The sequence below is a fragment of the Pollachius pollachius genome, assembly GCF_949987615.1.
Source record: "Pollachius pollachius genome assembly, chromosome: 1".
In the NCBI taxonomy this organism is placed as follows: Eukaryota; Metazoa; Chordata; class Actinopteri; order Gadiformes; family Gadidae; genus Pollachius; species Pollachius pollachius.
In genome coordinates, this window is record NC_136934.1 from 9,289,856 (window position 1) to 9,308,708 (window position 18,853).

Genomic DNA, 18,853 nt, shown 5'->3' on the forward strand with positions numbered 1-18,853 from the left:
GAATTATCAGAAAGCTAAAGAGACTATTCGATGAACAAAATAATGAAGTCCACCTTTTCCGCATCCGACATCACAGTTCTTCTCATCCGAACTGTCCCCGCAGTCGGCCTCTCCGTCACACACGTGGCTGAAGCGAATGCATTCGGAGCCGTCATCACACAGTTTAGAGCCAAGGCCGCACTTCAGAGGCGCGCTGCCAGGTAACGCCACTAATGGTCATGAAGAGAGAGATAAAAGTCGAAAAACAAAAGTAGTGTATTTAGTAATGTATTTAAACCTGCCCGGGTTTCTAAAACAAACGCCTGTTTCATTTTTAGACTGAATAAACAGTTGGCTCACCTCTCAAGACCAACACAAAATGCCATAGCAGTATACAAAAACGCAGACATACTGCCATGGTCATGAACAGAACTGAACAAAAAAGTACTTGACGCTCTATGTCTTATTTGTCTGTTTTGACGCATTTTATAATGATGTCAGGTGAACTCAATAATAACTAATTGGAAGGGGGCAATGGGGACGATTGATAGGTGGTTGGAATGTATCGTAAATTACAGGTTATTTAATAATATGCAATGCAATTGTATTAGCATAAGTGTTGAATGGAAGGTTACTATTTTTTTATTGTTTTATTTTAAAACATAAACGCTTGAATCCTTTTCCAATACCAAAACAAATCATGCTGTCAAATGAACAATGAAGTTGTCGTGAGCCCATCGGACCAATCGTTTGCACGGCCCCTTTTCACTGTTTCGAAATGTGTCCAATCAGAGTTGGTGAGGCGGGAGTAAAAACGCGTATGCAGCAAGCACGCGTGTTTGAGTATTTTGTTCCGGTCTATCTAACTGGCCTAACTAGCTCCAGTAGCATTGAGAAAAGCCAACAATCCCCTTGTTAAAATTAGTGGATGCTATATAAGGACTTAAGATAGTTTTATGCCACTTAAGTGGGGTGTTAAGCGGTGTCCATCGCTTTCATTAAAAACTGGAGCGTGGTGAAGTCAATTTAAGGGTAACTATTGCGACGATTTGGGTTGTTTTATCGACTTTGATACGTGTTGTTTTGTGTGAAGGAGCGACCTAGCTCCCCTAGCTAACTTCAGTTAGCAATAGTTCGCTGCAAGATGCTAACTCGTTTTCTAATCGCATCGGTGACGCGCGTTTGTTTCAGTAAAAGTTCCAAACAACATCTTTATATATACCATTAAAATCCACCAGTTTGAAAAATATGCACACGTTTCGTTTATTCGATTTGCATAAGTGTGTCGGCTAATATTAGTTCGCAAAGTAGCGGGGCTTGATTGTTTTCCACAGATCACAACAAAAGGATTTCTGATAACTAGCTCGGTGATGCTAATGTTAGCTGGCCTAGTTAGACAGGATTGCCTGTACACATCGGCTACAAACACCTACAACATGCATGCCTGTTTTTTAAAGCTTGATTTGGCTCGGGGGATCTCATTTGGACACCGTGTGTGCGTTAGCAGCCTGGCCCACGCTAGTGAATTGATTGTTGTGATGGGACTGAGGAGCAAGGCCCCCTCAGAGAGCAGCCGGCCTGGAGGCTGTGCAGGCAGGCTAGTGGGTGTTAGCTATGTGGACATTTTAGGAGACTCGTTTTTTATATTCAATCCGTCAGAGTCCTTCTGGTTCTTTCGGTGTTTTAGCGTGAAGTGAGCATGAATGACCCTCCGTAGTGTGTGTCACTCTAGGATCTGCAACGCGTTCTGTCACACCCTGTTTTGCTGACAAGTTTGCAGGTTTAGCTGGCTAACGACATGTTGAACGTTATTTATGACAAGCTCTCCTCGTTTTTACAACCTGCCCATGCACCTCAACAAATGTTTTATTTTTCCCTTTCGAGGAGTATTTCCAATTGATAGATTAATTTCATTTCTGTCAACTGTGTAAGTGTTGCATAACGTTGAAATGCTTTGGAAATCAGTTCGAGGCGCTAATTTTGGGGGCATTGGTATTGGTCAAGTATTGTTTACTTTATACAGTGCTAATTGATGTGTGTTGTTTATGCACCACTTTCTGTCTAGGTGTCTAGATCTTCTGCCCGCATCCTGTTTGCCCTGGCCATAGCCCCATCTCTCCTGGGTCAGTAGAGGGGCCACACCAGAGCAAGGGCCCAAACTGTGCCTCCAGGTCCCCTCTGCGTGTGACTGGTTGTAAGGCTGTCTGGAGACCCTCGGTTCGCCCAACCAGGATGTCCTCCATCCTGCCATTCACCCCTCCTGTGGTCAAGAGGCTGCTGGGCTGGAAGAAGTCCGCCAGTGGCCCTGGGGGAGCAGGCGGGGGTGAGCAGAACGGACAGGAGGAGAAGTGGTGTGAGAAGGCAGTGAAAAGCCTGGTGAAGAAATTGAAGAAGACAGGCCAGCTGGACGAGCTGGAGAAAGCCATCACCACACAGAACTGCAACACCAAGTGTGTCACCATCCCCAGGTATGACCTTTTGACCTGTGACTTGTCATATTGAATTACTAGTAGTGACAAAGCACTTCCATTGTGCAAGTTATCCACATGCATTGTGTATCTGCAAGAACACAACACATCTAGAATTAGGGCTAATATGTATGTTTTAATCCCTGGTGTGCTGCACTGATTGGTGCAGCACAGATTAGTTCAGGGTTGTGTTCCAATGTGGAATTTTGCATTGGCTAATTTAAATAACACCTGAAATAAAAGGAATGCTGTATATTGAACGCTGTAGTCGGTTGTAGCCCTCTGCCAGGGGAGACAAGAGAAGGGAGGAAAGAGGATGTTGTCTTTATCAGCCAGCCAGCCTTGGTGGCCCAGACTTCTGTTCCCTGGGAACGGCATGTCACCTGATGCACTTCCCTGATGCTCTGCTGAGTACCGCGTCACAGGGTTGTCTCCAGAGAGCTTGTCCTTATCGCCTGAGAACTACACTAAACTCCTGTGTTTGTATTTTTAGATACACCGGCTAGCTTGCAGTGAGGGAAATCATGGCTGGTCTTCTCTTTTATCTAACTGTATGGCTTGGTTGTGAGTGTATATTGCACAGGCGAGAGGGATGACTGGATAGAGAGAGTTGTTGCCCTAAGCTGGATGTTGGCATGTTTTGGCCTTGGCTGATGTCTTCACCAGTTATTTCATTAATATACTCTATACATCCTATTGGGTAATGATGGTGTTTTGTTCTGTGACAAATGGACTAGTGGCCATGCACATTGGTCCTAGTCGTTAAAAGTCACCCATAACACGGGGACTACTCCGAAGCGTAGTTGACATCCCACTAAGCCCCAGTGCGAGATGCAGCACAACCCACAGTCCTGTCCATCTCCTGTCCTTCAGAAGCAACTACTCTTTCTTCTCCATTCCATGTTTTATAATTTATTGAACATGTTCAATGTTTTTGAGAATGTCTGAAACCTGAAATGTCTTCCTCTCCGCCCTCCTCTCTGTCCCATTGTGTCTTCAGTGTTTGTTTGAATGTCACCAGAAAAGGTCCACTGTCTCAGATATAAACTGCTGTTGAGAGGAAAAACGTTTATTTTTGGTGTTCAGTACAATACCACAATTGTTTACGAGTGTTGTTTCTTTGTTTCACCAACAGTGTCATTGTGTTTGAGTGGATTCCATTGTTTTTTTTTTCTTTACTTGCGTTTGTCAAAAGGCTTCTCTTATTGTTGTTTGTCTTTTTCTTTCATTACACTCTAATAAAAGAGGCCTTTTTAGTTGTTTACATTTCCCATACTGATATTTCTGAAATATCCATGTCCCATGTTTATCATCTTTTGTTTTTGTTTTGTTGTTTTTTTCTCTGTGCACAGCAATTGCTCTGAAATATGGGGACTGAGTCCACCAAATACGATAGAACAGTGGGATACCACAGGCCTATACAGCTACCCTGACCAAACCAGGTGACTATCCTTACCTCTCGTATGGTTTTGCATACAGCTTTGATGTGGGGAAACTTGTCTTTATGGTATACAGGGGCGGGTTGCGTGGCAGACATTGAGAACATCTCTGCTTCTCGTTCTCGTCACTACCTCCAACGCGATCCATCTCCCTCCCTTCCTCCCTCCCCCATCTGCCCATCATACCCATCCTCTCCACCTTTTTGTCCTGCCTCCCTACCCTTCCCTTTTCCCTCTTCTCCCTCCCGTGTGTCTTCCCGCTTTTCTCACCACCATTTCCTGGTTGCTGTCCAATCAGATCCCTGGATGGGCGCCTGCAGGTCTCTCACAGGAAGGGGCTTCCCCATGTAATCTACTGCCGCCTGTGGCGCTGGCCTGACCTGCACAGCCACCATGAGCTGCGGGCCATTGAGGCTTGTGAGTACGCCTTCCACCTCAAGAAGGATGAGGTGTGCATCAACCCCTACCACTACCAACGGGTGGAGACCCCAGGTGAGAGTCTCAACTAAACCTGCCTAGGAGCCATCCTTGCACATAAAGCTGGACGGTTCAGCACTAACTTCAGGGGAGACTAGATGGCCATCGTAACGTGGCATCCAAGCTTGATTTGTCTGCTCCAGGTGTTGACGGTGAAATCAGTATCATGACAATATTTGAAACTGTCAATGTCATTACATGTTTGTAATGCGATCCCCATGATAATTATCTTGTGCGTTGATTAGTTGATGATACCTCATTATCATCGTTGTGCATTGCATCTTGACTGAGCATCGCGGTGCTTTTCCCCTAACCCCCCAGTCCTGCCCCCGGTGCTGGTGCCCAGACACTCTGAGATCCTGACGGAGTTGCCGCCGCTGGATGACTACACCCATTCAATACCCGAGAACACAAACTTCCCCGCAGGGATCGAACCCCCAAACAACTACATACCAGGTAAGACTGGGTCAGACCGCTGACTGGACAGATGGACTTCACCACCCGGCCACTTCTAGCTCTCATATCCAGCCTAAGCCTCTCGAATGATGCAAAACAATTCCTCTTTACATAATGGGATCCCATCTGCTTCAATGTTCTGTAATGCAAATAAGGGCATCACTTTCGCTCTTTACGCGTATGCAAATAAAGCTTTAATTTGTCTTTGCTGCTTGTCAGACAAAGCGATACAATTGCTTTGCTGGATGTTTGTCCTTGTTTATGACCTTTTTTAGAGACCACATAATGGGTCCAAAGGAAGCGCTAGTTATTCTTAAACAATAATGTTAATCTGCTTCTCATCACATTCGCCTGCATTAATTAAATTTGTTGTTTAGACGTGCTGCCCAAAGAAATGTGATCAAAGCTTTAATCTTTTGCTATGACAGTATTGTTTTTGGAGCAGAGTCGGGCATAACACTATCCATAGAAAATGATAGACTTCACTCCGGCCTTCCGGCTCTGATCACGCATCACTCACATGATCGTTGCTGGGCAAAGTCACACTTCCTGATTTTTGAAGTTGCATAATGAAGATGCACCTCTCCAATGGCGATGACGTCCTATTTTCCTCCCACTCCTTTCCACAGAGACCCCTCCGCCTGGCTACATCAGTGAGGATGGAGAGGCCAGTGATCAGCAGATGAATCAAAGTATGGACACAGGTACCCTAGACTAGTGCCGCCTGCCTATCGCTCATCTGTCCCCCAAGGGCCAACATCGCTGCCCCCGCTGTGTCCAACCTGTGCACCTCCACACCATGCTCGCTTTTGATGACATCCACGGCTCTCAATCTTAGTATTATAATAATTTTAAAAATAATGAATTGCCATTCTTTTACATTTTGAAAATTATATATTTTTATTGTGGACTTTCTTAAAGGGCCGCTGTTGCATGCCAGTGTTTGACTCGGGTCTTATGTGTTCAGGTTCTCCTGCAGAGCTGTCCCCTAGCACACTGTCTCCAGTCAACCACAGCATGGGTAAGCCTGGCCCCGGAAGCCCTCACACATCAGCAACCGAAGTCAAACTAAATGAATGAAAAGTATTGAAGTATTGACTCTATCTCCACTAGGACTGAGCCCGACTATTACGTTTTTCGGATATTCGTGTGTTGGGTAGGTATTCAAATCACAATTTAGGATTTGAATGCAGGAAAAAACACATTTGTTAGGCCGGTGCATAATTGGAGATGCAGGGGGAAGGATTTGCTAATTTAGACCAGACATCTTAGGGTTAAAACACCAAAACAAATATAAGGGCACGAGAGGGCATCCCTCGTTCAGAAAGATTAAATGGTTTGTTTATTTAATAATCGTGAATAGAGAAGTGAAAGTGTTTCATGATTTGATGGTGATCCGTCACCAACACTACACGTGCTTGGTGATAATGAAAAGTAGGCTTACTCTCATCCAATTGAAGTAGTGTGTCTCATGAAACTTTCTGGAAAACCTAACAATCTTTCAAAGCCTGAACATTATGTATTCAGGCCAGCTCTACTCATGTATTCAGGCATTGGCTCAACTGGTGGAACATGTCATTTGCTATTACCAGTTTGGTGGCCACCTGTACCACCCAGGCTAAGAATGTATGCACTCATGGTATTGTGGTGCTGTGCATAAGGGCCACCAAATGGCATCTATTAAGATGGATGAAATATTCGGCAGATGGGTGGAGGCTGTCTGCTACCTAGGGCTGCTCGATTACGGAAAAAATCTTAATCACGATTATTTTGGTCAATATTAAAAACACGATTGTTCAAACGATTATTTTTGAGTTTGAAAACATGATGTATTTATTCAGAATGTCTCTCCCAAAAAACACTTTGTTACTGAGATCTTTGAAATTTTGCCTTTTGAAAAAGTACACAAAATGGTCAAATAAAATAATGTGCAGATATGTATCCAGCTCGATTATATTAGTTCTGTGATCATTTTACGCTTAAATCGAAATCGCAATCAAAATTTGATTAATCGCTCAGCCCTTCCGCTACCACAGCCCTACCATAGCAAAATAAGTGCATTTAATTTGGATCAGTTCCAAGGTAGAGTTTGGGTTAGCCCTCATTACCTAACCCTCAATTACAGTCTTGTATGGGATGCATTAAGATGGTATTGTGGCCTTGTTATTGCCATTTAATGATGGTGGTGTAAAACCATTCCTGAGATCCAAATAAATGTGCCTTGCCTTGAGTTCAAACGTTACTATTTAACAATTTCCACTTTTTTTATACTATCCAACGATAAGTGGTTTCAGAAGCATGTAATTCGTGAGCAAATGACGTGCATCTAGCTCAAGGATGGCATCAAGTAGGCTCTAGGGATTAGGTAACAAACAAAGTACCTTTTGTCTGGGAGTTGATCTTCCCATAGCATTGTCATTTAGCATGAGTTTTCATGCTGATTGACTTACACTTACTTATAAGGCTAAGAACAATCTGAGTAAAACATGGTCTGTTACAAAGTAAATGAGCCAGCTCTGATCCAATCTCTATCCCCCTACACAGACCTGCAGCCGGTGACCTACAGTGAGCCGGCGTTCTGGTGCTCGATAGCCTACTACGAGCTGAACCAGCGCGTTGGCGAGACCTTCCACGCCTCCCAGCCCTCCCTGACGGTGGACGGCTTCACGGACCCCTCAAACTCTGAGCGCTTCTGCCTGGGCCTGCTGTCCAACGTCAACAGGAACGCCACTGTGGAAATGACCCGCAGGCACATAGGTATGGATGCCGGGAACGGTGCATTCTGGGAAGTTTTTTTTTTTTTTTTTTTTTTCCCCCAAATTGAACGGGATGGCGTCACAAACTAAAACCACAAACTAACTAGCAAAACTCAATCATTTCTTCTGTTTGGTTTCTTGCTCACAGGAAGAGGAGTAAGACTGTACTACATCGGTGGTGAGGTATTTGCGGAGTGCCTGAGCGACAGCGCCATCTTTGTCCAGAGTCCAAACTGCAATCAGCGGTATGGATGGCACCCGGCCACCGTGTGCAAAATACCTCCTGGTAGGTTCTGGTGGTTTCATTATGAAATATAAGCACTCTAGTATTCAACAGCACCCTGCAGCTGCAGTGAACGGCTTAAAGTTTCAGTGTGTAAAATGTAGTAGCAACTAGCGGTGATTGCCATGAATTGAATTGAATTCATTCATTCATAAGATATTTTGCATGCTACTCTTCAGCGGCTGTATTAGGCACGTCCGAGAGAGGGTCAAGCTTTTCAGACACTTGGTATAACGCCACGGTGTGTTGCACATTTCATATACAGCATCACTCATTATAACACTCTTACACAATGACGGTACTAAGAAACTCACAAATAGGTCGTAGTTACAGAGATAACGCAACCACCGCAGTTTGTCTGGAGCAATTTGTTTGGTATCAAAAACAGTTTTAATATGATTATACACTAATTAAAACCGACTTCTGAATGTTGTATACTACTTCTGCCAAAGGCATTCCGCTAGATGCCTTTTAATACTACACACTGCACCTTTTTAAAGATGTTTGTTAATACGTAGGGGTGTAACGATCCATCGATGTAGACGATACATTGATTGATTGGCAAGTGATTCAACTGCATTGATGCAACGCCCAAACATCGATGCATATCGCTGTATTATACGCTTTTATTTTGTCAATCTCCTAGCGTGGGTGTTGATGAAACTGTTTCAGCGCAAGTGCGCCAAGCCGTGACAGCAAGCGTATGTGTGAGCGTGAGGATGTCTAGTTTCTAGTTTGTCTACTAGCAGAACGGCTAACAGAGTTGCCAGATTGGGCAGATTTCAAGTTTTTCAGCCTAACGTGGTTAAAAGTAACCCAATTTTGCGGGAAAATCTGACGGCTAATCCTAACAGCCAAGAAGATTCTGAGGGATTTTTGTTTTTAGAAGAACACTATCCACACAGATAGGTTGGGAATGGTCTTTGTTTAAAATGAAAGATCATTAAAGGCTCTTTAAGTTAAGCCCTAAAAAAACTTTTGCACTTAACCCATTTGTACCGGCTGCTGTGCTGCTCAACATTGTATCTAGTACATTGTATCTAGTAGATTGTATCTACTAGATATCTACTAGATATCTAGTAGATACAATGTTGCTCCCCGCAGCTGTACAAATGGGTTAATGGTAAACACGCATTGATGCGCAATCCGTTCTTCAAGGTAAACACGCACAGATGCGTGATCCGGTCTGAATGGGTTAAATGCAATGTGGCACTTAAAAATGGATTGTTTCGTCTTGAATATCCGGAAGAGCAAAGAAAAATATTTTTTTGTTTTGTGTGAGTTGATTTGAATGTAAGAGGTTGTGTTAAATGGGCATATGATATCGTCTCGTATCGATCGCATGCCCCTGAATCAAATCGAGTCGTATCCTGGCAGACTTTTGATTTTGGCAAATATCGTATTGTTGCCCAATGAATCGATTTACTATCGTATTGTGATGAAACCTGAGATTTACACCCCTATTAATACGGCAATATATATTCATTCATTCATCTTGATGATGACCATTACACATGCCAGATGTGTTTTTTAAGTTCATGTTTCGTGCGCACTTCCTTAGAAGAACTTCCTGTTGCCACATCGGGCCACATGAGTGCTGTCAGAGCACGTGTGTGTGTGTGTGTGTGTGTGTGTGTGTGTGTTGCATAAACTCTTCTCCAGGGCCCCAAATTGTGCAACAGGACGGTCACAACAGCACAACAACTTTCTGGTGCATGTCCTCCCAGAGACTTCCTCCGTCCCGTCTGACTCGCAGCTCTCCTTCTCCCCCTCCCCGTCGTGTTCAGGCTGCAACCTGAAGATCTTTAACAACCAAGAGTTTGCGGCTCTGCTGGCCCAGTCGGTCAACCAGGGCTTCGAGGCGGTCTACCAGCTCACCAGGATGTGCACCATACGCATGAGCTTCGTCAAAGGCTGGGGAGCAGAGTACAGGTGAGCCCTGATAAAGGCTGTTCATTTTTTTTGTCATTTAGCTGAAACTTTTTTCCAGAGCTACCTTTTTTTTTATTGGTACATATCATGACTTGGCGGGAAGGGGTTGGACATCTTGGTCAAGGATGCTTACAGGTCTACTGGGTATAAGGGTACCCTTGCCTTTCCCTCACACACCATCTGTAAAACGGTGGCAATTTTTAGTTAATCCTTAAATAGGTTTCCATCATCAAATTCATGTGTAACCCTATATCAGTTAGTATTGTCGTTTTTGTTTGCTTAAAAGGTGCTTGCCTATGACCTGTAAATCATAAGAAATAGGCCATGTTTTGTACTGACAAAACATGGCTGACAAGCTTTTCAGACACGCAAGCGTTTCAAAAAGATTAAAGGGAAACTGTGTTTTTGTGTTTTAGGCGACAGACGGTTACAAGCACTCCTTGCTGGATCGAGCTGCACTTGAACGGACCCCTGCAGTGGTTAGACAAGGTTCTGACCCAGATGGGCTCACCCTCTGTGCGCTGCTCCAGTATGTCCTAAGCAGCTCCAGAACCACCCAAAATGTCAGCCAATAACAAAGATCATGAAATTCTAAACTTGCGAATTCCTATCATGGGGGAAGAAACTAAACTTAAAAAATCCCACAGAATGAATTTATGTTTAAATTGTCATAGTATTTGTGGCCCAGTTCCACCTCCCTTTTTAAACTTGACACACACACAAACACTTAAACACACTTGCGCTCACACACATGAATCACACATACAGACTTCAGCATCGAATTTGGCACTTTGTTACCCATGGAAGTCATGCACCTTGTTAAATTGCTTTTCCCCAAATCCTTAATTTTAGATCTATTTGTGGTACAAATGAGATGTATATTGGTTTTAGTCCAGGAAGCGGGGGGGCAAATACCAAAAATATCTGTGAATAGTTTCTCAGTATTGGAGAACGCTTGTACGAGGAACACAAGCATGAAAACGTACATGAATTATGGTCCGGCCCGCCCCCAGCCATGGTTCTGGACCTAAGTCTACTTTTCTCTGGGAATCGTGGCCCCATCTTAAGTTAAGGGATGGGGGAGGAAGGGTGGGGTGGGGGGGTGTTGGCTTGGCGAAGAAAAAACGATGACCTTTTAGGTGGTGGTTTTCCCCTGAGGGGGAAACTACCATACTGTGTTTATGAAATTAGATTGCTGATTTGACTTCACTCTCCTCATTATTCTTTTTAACTCGTGTTGTGTCGTTGTATGACACGCCTCTTTAATGGACGAATAGGAATGTTGGCCCACAAAGAAAATGAAAACCCCCAAACAAACTCAGTCTGGCTGTAGTTTAAATATTTGTCATTATATGGCACCCTAACAAGTCCCTTACTTTATTGTAAATGCGCCCCCTACCCCCCCTTCCCTTACAGAATCCCAATCTGACATGAAGCTATTGAGTTGCGGTCCAGGTTTTGCCGGGTGCACTGGGCAGGGACCAGAGAATATCAGCCGTCAGGCAAAGCTTTTTTAAAGTTTATTTCTTATTTCTTTCTTTATTTGACATGACACTGGGAGTCCTGGGGCTCTGTTAGGTGAAGCATTAAATAAATTAAAGGTCTCTCACCGGGAGAAATTGAAGGTATCGGTTAATTTCATCCTGTATTGTTTTAGAATATATCCCCTTTCTTTTGCTACTTTTTTGTATTCTCATGTATTTTTATATATAAATATACTTAAGATTTTCTGTCATTCACTCTTTTTCTTAAAGTAATATTTTCAAGACCACAGCTGTTTTTAAAAGTCACATTAGAGAGCTTGGATCATTCCTTCCCCCCCCCCCCCCCCCCCCCCCCCCCGAGCTCTTCCGTTGGGATCCGTTTCCAACAGAAGCCTGTTGTCCTGGTGTGAGAACGACACACGATGATGTAGCCTGTCTATCCTTTATTTCTTTTTTCTTATTTTTACCTATTACTGTATCCAAAGAAGTCTGGTGCATTTAAAGTACATGAAGCAACCGAAAAGGCGTTCCTGCAACCGTTAAACGTTTTCCGGAGGCATGTTGTAAAAAAAAAAAGAAAAAAAAACTTCGTTCTAGCCGTTCATCTCCTTCACATTTGTCAAAAAACCTTTTTGTGACCTTTAAGTGCATATCTTGGCAGCTAAAGGTTAACCAGTTATAATTGAATTTCAAAATGTTTTATAAACATGGCAGTATTCCTTTTATTTTTCGTTCTTTTTTTTTAACATCGGAAAGGAAGATCGAATGAGCCTACACACTGGGATGTTCTGTGTTTAATGTGTGTATTGTATTCGTTCCTGTCTATAAAATATACTCTGTACAAAACCTAATGAGCTTGCAGTCTGCCATTCTTGACATTATGTGGCTGTTGCAAGCTTTTTTTTAACATTTTTCTCCCCACCCTCTCCTTTTTTTTTTTGATGTAAATGTGTTTACTTTACGGCACTAGTGATTGTACTTTAAGTGCACCTAGTGAGTTTGGATTTGGGGAGCTGAACCATGTGTTAAAGGGTCCAGTGTTACATTGTTATTATCTTTGGCCTATAACATATGAATGTGAAAAAAATACATTACAATTCTGACGTGGACCAGAAGTACATATACATAACAGTAGTACAATATGTGTGTATTTAACAGTAATATTTTTTTCTTCCTTTTTTTTTTTTTGCAAAGCACAGTACAGTAGTTGTTGCAGTTGTTTTACCAGTAGAGGGCGATATTGATAGAGCAGTTTCTTTTTCTGACCATAAGCTTCTCAGGCGTGTGGCATATTATGCAGACTTCATCAAACACTAATAAAGATTTTTATTCTCATGATGTGTGCTTTTTCAAATAAAGGTTGTGTGATATTGGCTACTAAATTGTCACGTGTGTAATCTGGGTCTCTCCCCCCCCCCCGACTGGATATTCCCATCAACTGGAGTATCGAGTTTAATTATTGAATTTTATTTTTTAAATTAAAGTTTACTTATTGAATAGCGGATTTGCAACAACTTTAGATAAACCGTTTACGAGGACTAATATGGGTGGGTGAGGCCATTAACCCTCACTGTTACGAGTCCAACATTGACCGGATCAATGCTTAAAACACAACTAGCTCTTCCATTAGGTTTTTTCATGAGTAAATAATACAAATAAATTAAGGCTAACTAATGGCTGTACTTTGTTTTTGTACCTTTTCCGATCGCGTACCATGTGTTCCTTACGGCCACCGTATGCTACGTCAAACTTGTATACGTTGTAAGAATCCAGGTCCAACTGCAGCAACAACATGGCCTTTACTTTATACTCTCTCATCCAAGCAGCAATCTTGTGTGTGAATGCGGTCGCCGTGTTACACGAAGAGAGGTTTCTTAGTAAAAGTAAGTGCTTTGTGTTTTATTGGGAAACGCTTCTGTGTGCGTTATGTGATTTTAACCGGTCTTCATTTAGCCTGCAGCTAATCCATGGTTAGCCAAAATGATCCAAGAGTTATGATCACATTTGACAAACTAGTGCCTTCTAATCAGTTTATTCAATTAAATTAATAGTATATTTCCTCTTGTAGTTGGCTGGGGGGTGGACCAAAGCGTCGGAGGGTTTGGGGATGAACCAGGTGTCAAGGTGCAGGTGATGACCCTCATTCGATCCGTAAGAACAGTGATGAGAGGTGGGTTTTAGTTACAAACACACACACCCCACCCATGACCCTAAGAACCACTGTATTAACGTGTCCTGGCGTTCTCCTGTCTCTTACAGTGCCGTTGATAGCAGTGAATTCGGTTTGCATTGTGCTACTGCTGCTGTTCGGGTGAGGATGACACCCTTGTTCTCCAGGATCACCTCTTTGTGGCATCAGGAACCCGTCTTCACATTATAAACAGACCCACTCGCCGTTGCCAGAACCCGCGATCAGCAGCATGTTCCGACAGCAAGCCACGACATGGAGCACCGCCCGATTCATGTCTTGGTTTTAATGCAGCGCAACGCTTATATTTGCCATTTTGGTGTTCAATTTCGCTTCTGTTGTAATGTCAATGCGGCCATGGACTACTGTCAAACAATACAGCATGACTTCAATTAGTTGTACTTATTTTAGCTGTTTGTTTGATCAATGCAATGTTTTTACAATTAAACTTTTTGAAATTCACATGCGCATTCTGGTTGTCGCTTACCGTACTCCGTACTTCCTGTGTGAATTAGGTTGCGATATGATGATCTGTGGTTTTGTATAGTATACAAGCGTCCCTAGGTGTAGGCATATCGGGGTCATAAGTCATCGAGATGGATAAATATAGTATTGCGTTGTGGTATATACGGTAGACTACGTCACCATGGCCCATTTGTGGCTGCTATCAGACATTGATTTTTAAACTCAATCCGTTCAGCACAGCATCACGATGGGAAATACGCAGAGTTTCGTGGTCGCCTCTTTCTCTTTGAGTGCAATTTATGTATTTTATGCTCATGTGTATTGCTCTCATAAAGCCCTGGAATCAACCGTTGTAAACTACGAGGACCGTCTGCCAGGACTCGGATACCTTTTCGCACGATATTTGCTCAAAGCTCTTTTAATGACCCGGGGGTCCATAATAAACAAGAAGCAAACCGACTTCTCATTCACGCTTATTAACTGCAGGTAAGCTAATAATATCCATGAACTACAACTCACTGAATCTTGCTGAACCGAAATGCAGAATATAATATGCAGTATTTCTTCCAAGGCTTGAAAACCAACTGTTGAGGAAGTTCTGTGCTGCAGCAGGTTATGGTTGGGACTACCCAGACAGCGAATACAGAGACGTCCCTCTGTGTTTTCCAGAGGTCCTCTGTCTCAGGCTGCTGTTGATGGTGCTGACCTCATCCCACTTCGCCTTGAACCCAGCAGGTGCAGAACCCGGTCGGAATGTGTTCTTCTTTAACTATAACTGCTAGTGGTTAGGTTGCGTTATAACTTTTTATTTATTTTTACTTAATCATTTTTGTTGATCTATGTTAGACGCCACCTGGAACATGTTGGCTTTCCTATTGAATGGGATTGTGTTGAAAGGGGTAAAGATAAGGACACTGTCTAATTATTTGGATGGGAACGATTGTCTAGTGATTGGACGGTATGAGTTCCAGACGAAAGAATCTTGGTTCTAACCCAAATGGATGCAGTCTACCTGTTTGCATCCCTGAGTAAGATGCCTAACCCCTACCTTTTTATTAGTGACAAATATAAAGATTGCTAAGTTGGTATGGATGAAAGCCTCTGCCAAATCCCTCAATAGTTTTCCCTTTTTTTCCTGGACCAGGCCTGGTGCGTGTGCGGCAGACCCTGAGAACTCTGCAGCCCATTGATGAGCTGAGCAAGGGCCGGTTCACACTGCACGCCCGGGTCCTGGAGTACCGGACGGTCAGCAGCGGAGCAGAGGTGGACGTCTTTATGTCGGCCACGTCCCGCTGCGGTCAGCTGGTGTGGGAGAGCACCCTGACGCTGCTCTCTAGGGAAAGGTTTTACAAGACGCTCCAGAGTCTGCCCACGGATCATAAAAAAGGTACGGATGGAGCTACAACAGGAAAACAATCAATTCAATTCAATCAATAACAATGGGGATTTAGTGTGAGTTTAGTATTGATTTTAGTTTTAAAGGGGTACCCTCATCTTTCTGTTTTGCCTTTGGACACGCACGCATGCACGCACGCACACACAGGGAAGTGTAGGAGACGCCAAATCACAGTAAAGCAGTCTTACTTCCATGTCATACTTCCATGTTTTTGTTCCCTTTTGCCAGATTTGCCTGATGTAGCCCCTTTGAAGAGAGTAGCAATGAGGGTCCCATGGAGTACTGGGCTTTGCTTCGCTTGGTCCTTCTCCGACTACTCCCCTAGTCCCCTACTGTCCCTCCCGGCGAGGCTTCTTGGCTGCAGGGACAGAAGCTCCCCCAGCTTGTGGATGCTGTCTGTCTGCCTGGCGGAGGTGGAGAAGCACAGAGGTACATTCATGAATGCTGTGTGCCATTGGAATGGTTCATGAAGAACATTCGATGCACATACTGACTTACTGACAAGTAAGTCAGTATGTGAAAATATGCACAGCCTAATCATGCCACTGAGTGGCATGATTAGGCTATGCATATTTTCTTTCTTTAGGTACCCTTCTTAAAATGCTATATACTATGGGTTATGACCTTCTTAATGCTGTGAGGAGCATATTTCATGATCTAATTCCCCTCCATTTTTTTTGACAGGGGTAGATGCTATAAGACCTCCCATCAACCTTACTGTTCGATTCCTGGAGCCTCTCTTGGTCCCAGGCCAGGTGATCATCACGTTCTGGGAAACAATGACCAAAGATGGGGGGAGAGGCCTCCGTTTTCAAATGAAGCAACATGCCAACTCTGTGACTTATGTGGATGGATTAATCTGTAGGACTTGAATCAAATTTGTTGGTATTCATCTTGCCTCAATTGAAGCACAGCAAAAAGTTTAATTTATGACTTTAAAGTCTATTTGACTTTTGCGATTTCCTAACACATTTCTCTAACAATAAGTGGTTGAACATGACATAATATAAAACAGCCGTTACTTTTTCTATTGTTGACATTATCTTGACCAATAAAAATCACTGATCCCCAACCTGACCCCATTTTGACTGAGCTGCAGCCTGCAGCTCAGTCCTCCTTTTATTTTTTTCATTTCGAAACACAGATTCAGCATTGCTTAAGTACCACTAAATGTTACATTCATTCGCGTCAACCTGTATTGAAGTATGGACATTCGCCGGTGTGAATAGGTTGCCACAATTGTTTTAATATAATATTTGTTTTATCAAAAAGTGTTTTGATTCAGTTCATGATGTAATTGGCCAACTCATTTCACACCAACTTATCTGATTAACATTGCCACAAATGGGTTTTCCAAGGTTGGCCTGTAGTGTTAAATGCAATCACCTCTATTCCCGAAATTTAGATGCCCCTTTTGATCACCACTTTAATGTTAAACCCGTTCTCTGTACGTTTTCCCATTAGCACTCTCTAGTGGCTTGAGTTGTAGCTACAGTTATAGCTGTTTTATTTTCAGAAGACAGTTACAATCATCAGTTAGGTTTGAAATGATTACAAACCGAGTGTCAGCTCAATCCAACTATGGGATCAGTATTTTGTTTTTATTATTATTTTTTCATTAATTTGGTCTGCCGAAATGAAGGCAAGAAAATCTACTTTTTGAACAAAACTAATGGTTGCAGTCCAAAGAGTTAAAAAGTGCAGTATTAATTTATAAAAAAAAAAAAGGTATAATTTTAAACAAGTCGGATGATAGGCCTACCAATATTTTGTGTTATACAACATAATTCATTATAGTACCTGTTTATGATTACAGAAGTGAGATTCGTAGCAATGATGTCACATGGAGAAGCCATCCATTTCCATGTGGCTACATAGTATTGAGTATTATATTTTGAGACTATATAAACTGTAAAATAAACATGAACCTCAATCAAGAAATGGCAAATGTATCATCCATATATGTTCATGCTAGGTCAACATGAAAAAGAAACACAAAATTAAATACAATTATTTTAAAAATGCTAATCATTAAACTCTAAAAGGGAAACAAACTTATCATTGCTTCAGTATTAAGTATTAATGAACTTCAAACCAATTCAATATAATATTTTTACATTCTTTCCCCTAAAAGATTGCAGGTTCGTGCTGTGCATCATTGTCACCATAGTAACAGTGGAACAATTTAGGCACTGGTCAATAATCAAACTCTTACCAATTGAATGCCAGTAATTACTTAATCAACACTCCCCCCACCAGCACACTGACACAAGTCTCTGCTGTGATTTCACAACTGGCTGCTGGTTTTCATGCATTGCGTTGCTGACTCACCACCCTCTCCAAGACCCAGTGGGGGTATACATATTTGTTAGTAACTTAACCTCCTCAGCTCCTCAGCTGGGGTCCGGCTTCTCCCTCAGAGCAGTCATCTCCCAGCTTCTGACTCAGGTATCTCAAGTTGCTCAAGTTGTCCCCCATGGGCACCAGCACTGTCCCACACAGCCTCCATCCATACAGTCATCAAACACTGAGCTATGGCAGGCGGCATTGAGTTAGAGCCAGGTGGCTGTGGTGGTTCACAGGAAGGTTCATGTCCAGATCAAAGCAGCTGGAGGAGCTCTGAAACAGGCTCCTGAAACCCCAGGTTGACTTGTGTCTACCGCAGTCTAAACAGGTGTCTACTGGTGTGGTGCTCTCCAGGTTGTTCCGCTCTCCTGTGTGGCGGTTCCCCATCTCCCTGGAGACCCAGCGCCTCTTCCGCTCCTCCTTCCCCTGGGTCAGGGTGAGGGTGGACAGGCAGCAGGCCAACTGTCTTCTGCAGCCCACAGCTCCTTACCCGGTCTCTGTGGTTGAATAAGATGTTCCATTACATATTAGTGACTTATAGTGTTTTTCAATCAGTCAATTTAAAACAATTCAAATGCATTGTAGCTAATTTATTAACATACTCTGTTATTTAATCAGTGGAGCAGTAGGCAATATTTCTGTTAAATACAGAAATAAAATACAGATATATTTAATATCTCAACTTTCAAGCAGCTATCTGTAAATCCAGCACAAACAAAACATATTCTACGAGTGCTTTATGACTGTGTAGTAGGCTGTTTCAACCCACTGGCCATAAAACAAGCAATCAGGGTTAGTGTTATAGCTACCAATCATGAGAATCTTTACAAAGTGAAGTTCCTGATTACCTTTCTCTGCCCAAGGCTGATCCCTCTGTCTTTTCTGGTCGGTTTGTGGAATTTCCTCTAAATCTTCCCTTACCCTTTTTTTTTTCCGCCTGAAGGACCCCGAGCAGGAGGTCTGCTTTGGGTTTAGTTATAAATCCAAACAAGGAATTACATTTGTTTCAATAGGAAAGAAACTGTGAAGAAGTACAAACGTCTCCTTCTCTATCACATCCATGCATTGTTAGCATGCACGGCTTTTCTAAATTTAACGAATGTCTGCAAGGGGAAGTTTGCACACTTTGCAAAGAAAGTAATATAAAAAGTACATTCAACATTATGATGTAATGTGTGATCCTG

At 42.8% G+C, this 18,853-nt stretch overlaps 3 protein-coding genes across 6 annotated transcripts; all 3 read left to right on the plus strand.

Annotated features, from left to right (window-relative positions):
* The first annotated feature begins 869 nt into the window (after positions 1 to 869).
* Positions 870 to 12,609, plus strand: LOC307072694 (mothers against decapentaplegic homolog 2). Of its 2 annotated transcripts, none has more exons than XM_079732107.1 (11): positions 870 to 1,011; positions 2,045 to 2,447; positions 3,800 to 3,889; positions 4,185 to 4,378; positions 4,685 to 4,819; positions 5,449 to 5,523; positions 5,787 to 5,840; positions 7,364 to 7,576; positions 7,724 to 7,861; positions 9,646 to 9,790; positions 10,207 to 12,609. In XM_079732107.1, the coding sequence occupies exons 2-11, from the start codon at positions 2,212 to 2,214 to the stop codon at positions 10,328 to 10,330; spliced, it is 1,404 nt and encodes a 467-aa protein (XP_079588233.1). In that variant the 5' UTR covers positions 870 to 1,011; positions 2,045 to 2,211; the 3' UTR covers positions 10,331 to 12,609. The 2 variants fall into 2 exon arrangements, with proteins under 2 accessions (XP_079588233.1, XP_079588234.1); XM_079732108.1 differs by having other exon boundaries at positions 5,449 to 5,511.
* Positions 12,610 to 13,019: 410 nt separating this feature from the next.
* ier3ip1 (immediate early response 3 interacting protein 1) lies at positions 13,020 to 13,924 on the plus strand. Its single transcript, XM_079736003.1, has 3 exons — positions 13,020 to 13,157; positions 13,343 to 13,444; positions 13,534 to 13,924. Exons 1-3 carry the CDS (start codon positions 13,067 to 13,069, stop codon positions 13,587 to 13,589), a joined length of 249 nt encoding a protein of 82 aa, XP_079592129.1. The 5' UTR covers positions 13,020 to 13,066; the 3' UTR covers positions 13,590 to 13,924.
* Positions 13,925 to 13,998: 74 nt separating this feature from the next.
* On the plus strand, positions 13,999 to 17,233 carry LOC307075388 (uncharacterized protein). 3 transcript variants are annotated; one of them, XM_079735977.1, is made up of 5 exons: positions 13,999 to 14,413; positions 14,537 to 14,662; positions 15,072 to 15,314; positions 15,552 to 15,752; positions 16,008 to 17,233. In XM_079735977.1, exons 2-5 carry the CDS (start codon positions 14,623 to 14,625, stop codon positions 16,193 to 16,195), a joined length of 672 nt encoding a protein of 223 aa, XP_079592103.1. In that variant the 5' UTR covers positions 13,999 to 14,413; positions 14,537 to 14,622; the 3' UTR covers positions 16,196 to 17,233. The 3 variants fall into 3 exon arrangements, with proteins under 3 accessions (XP_079592103.1, XP_079592102.1, XP_079592104.1); XM_079735976.1 differs by having other exon boundaries at positions 14,000 to 14,413; positions 14,499 to 14,662; XM_079735978.1 differs by lacking the exons at positions 13,999 to 14,413; positions 14,537 to 14,662 and adding an exon at positions 14,882 to 14,955.
* The last annotated feature ends 1,620 nt before the right edge of the window (positions 17,234 to 18,853 follow it).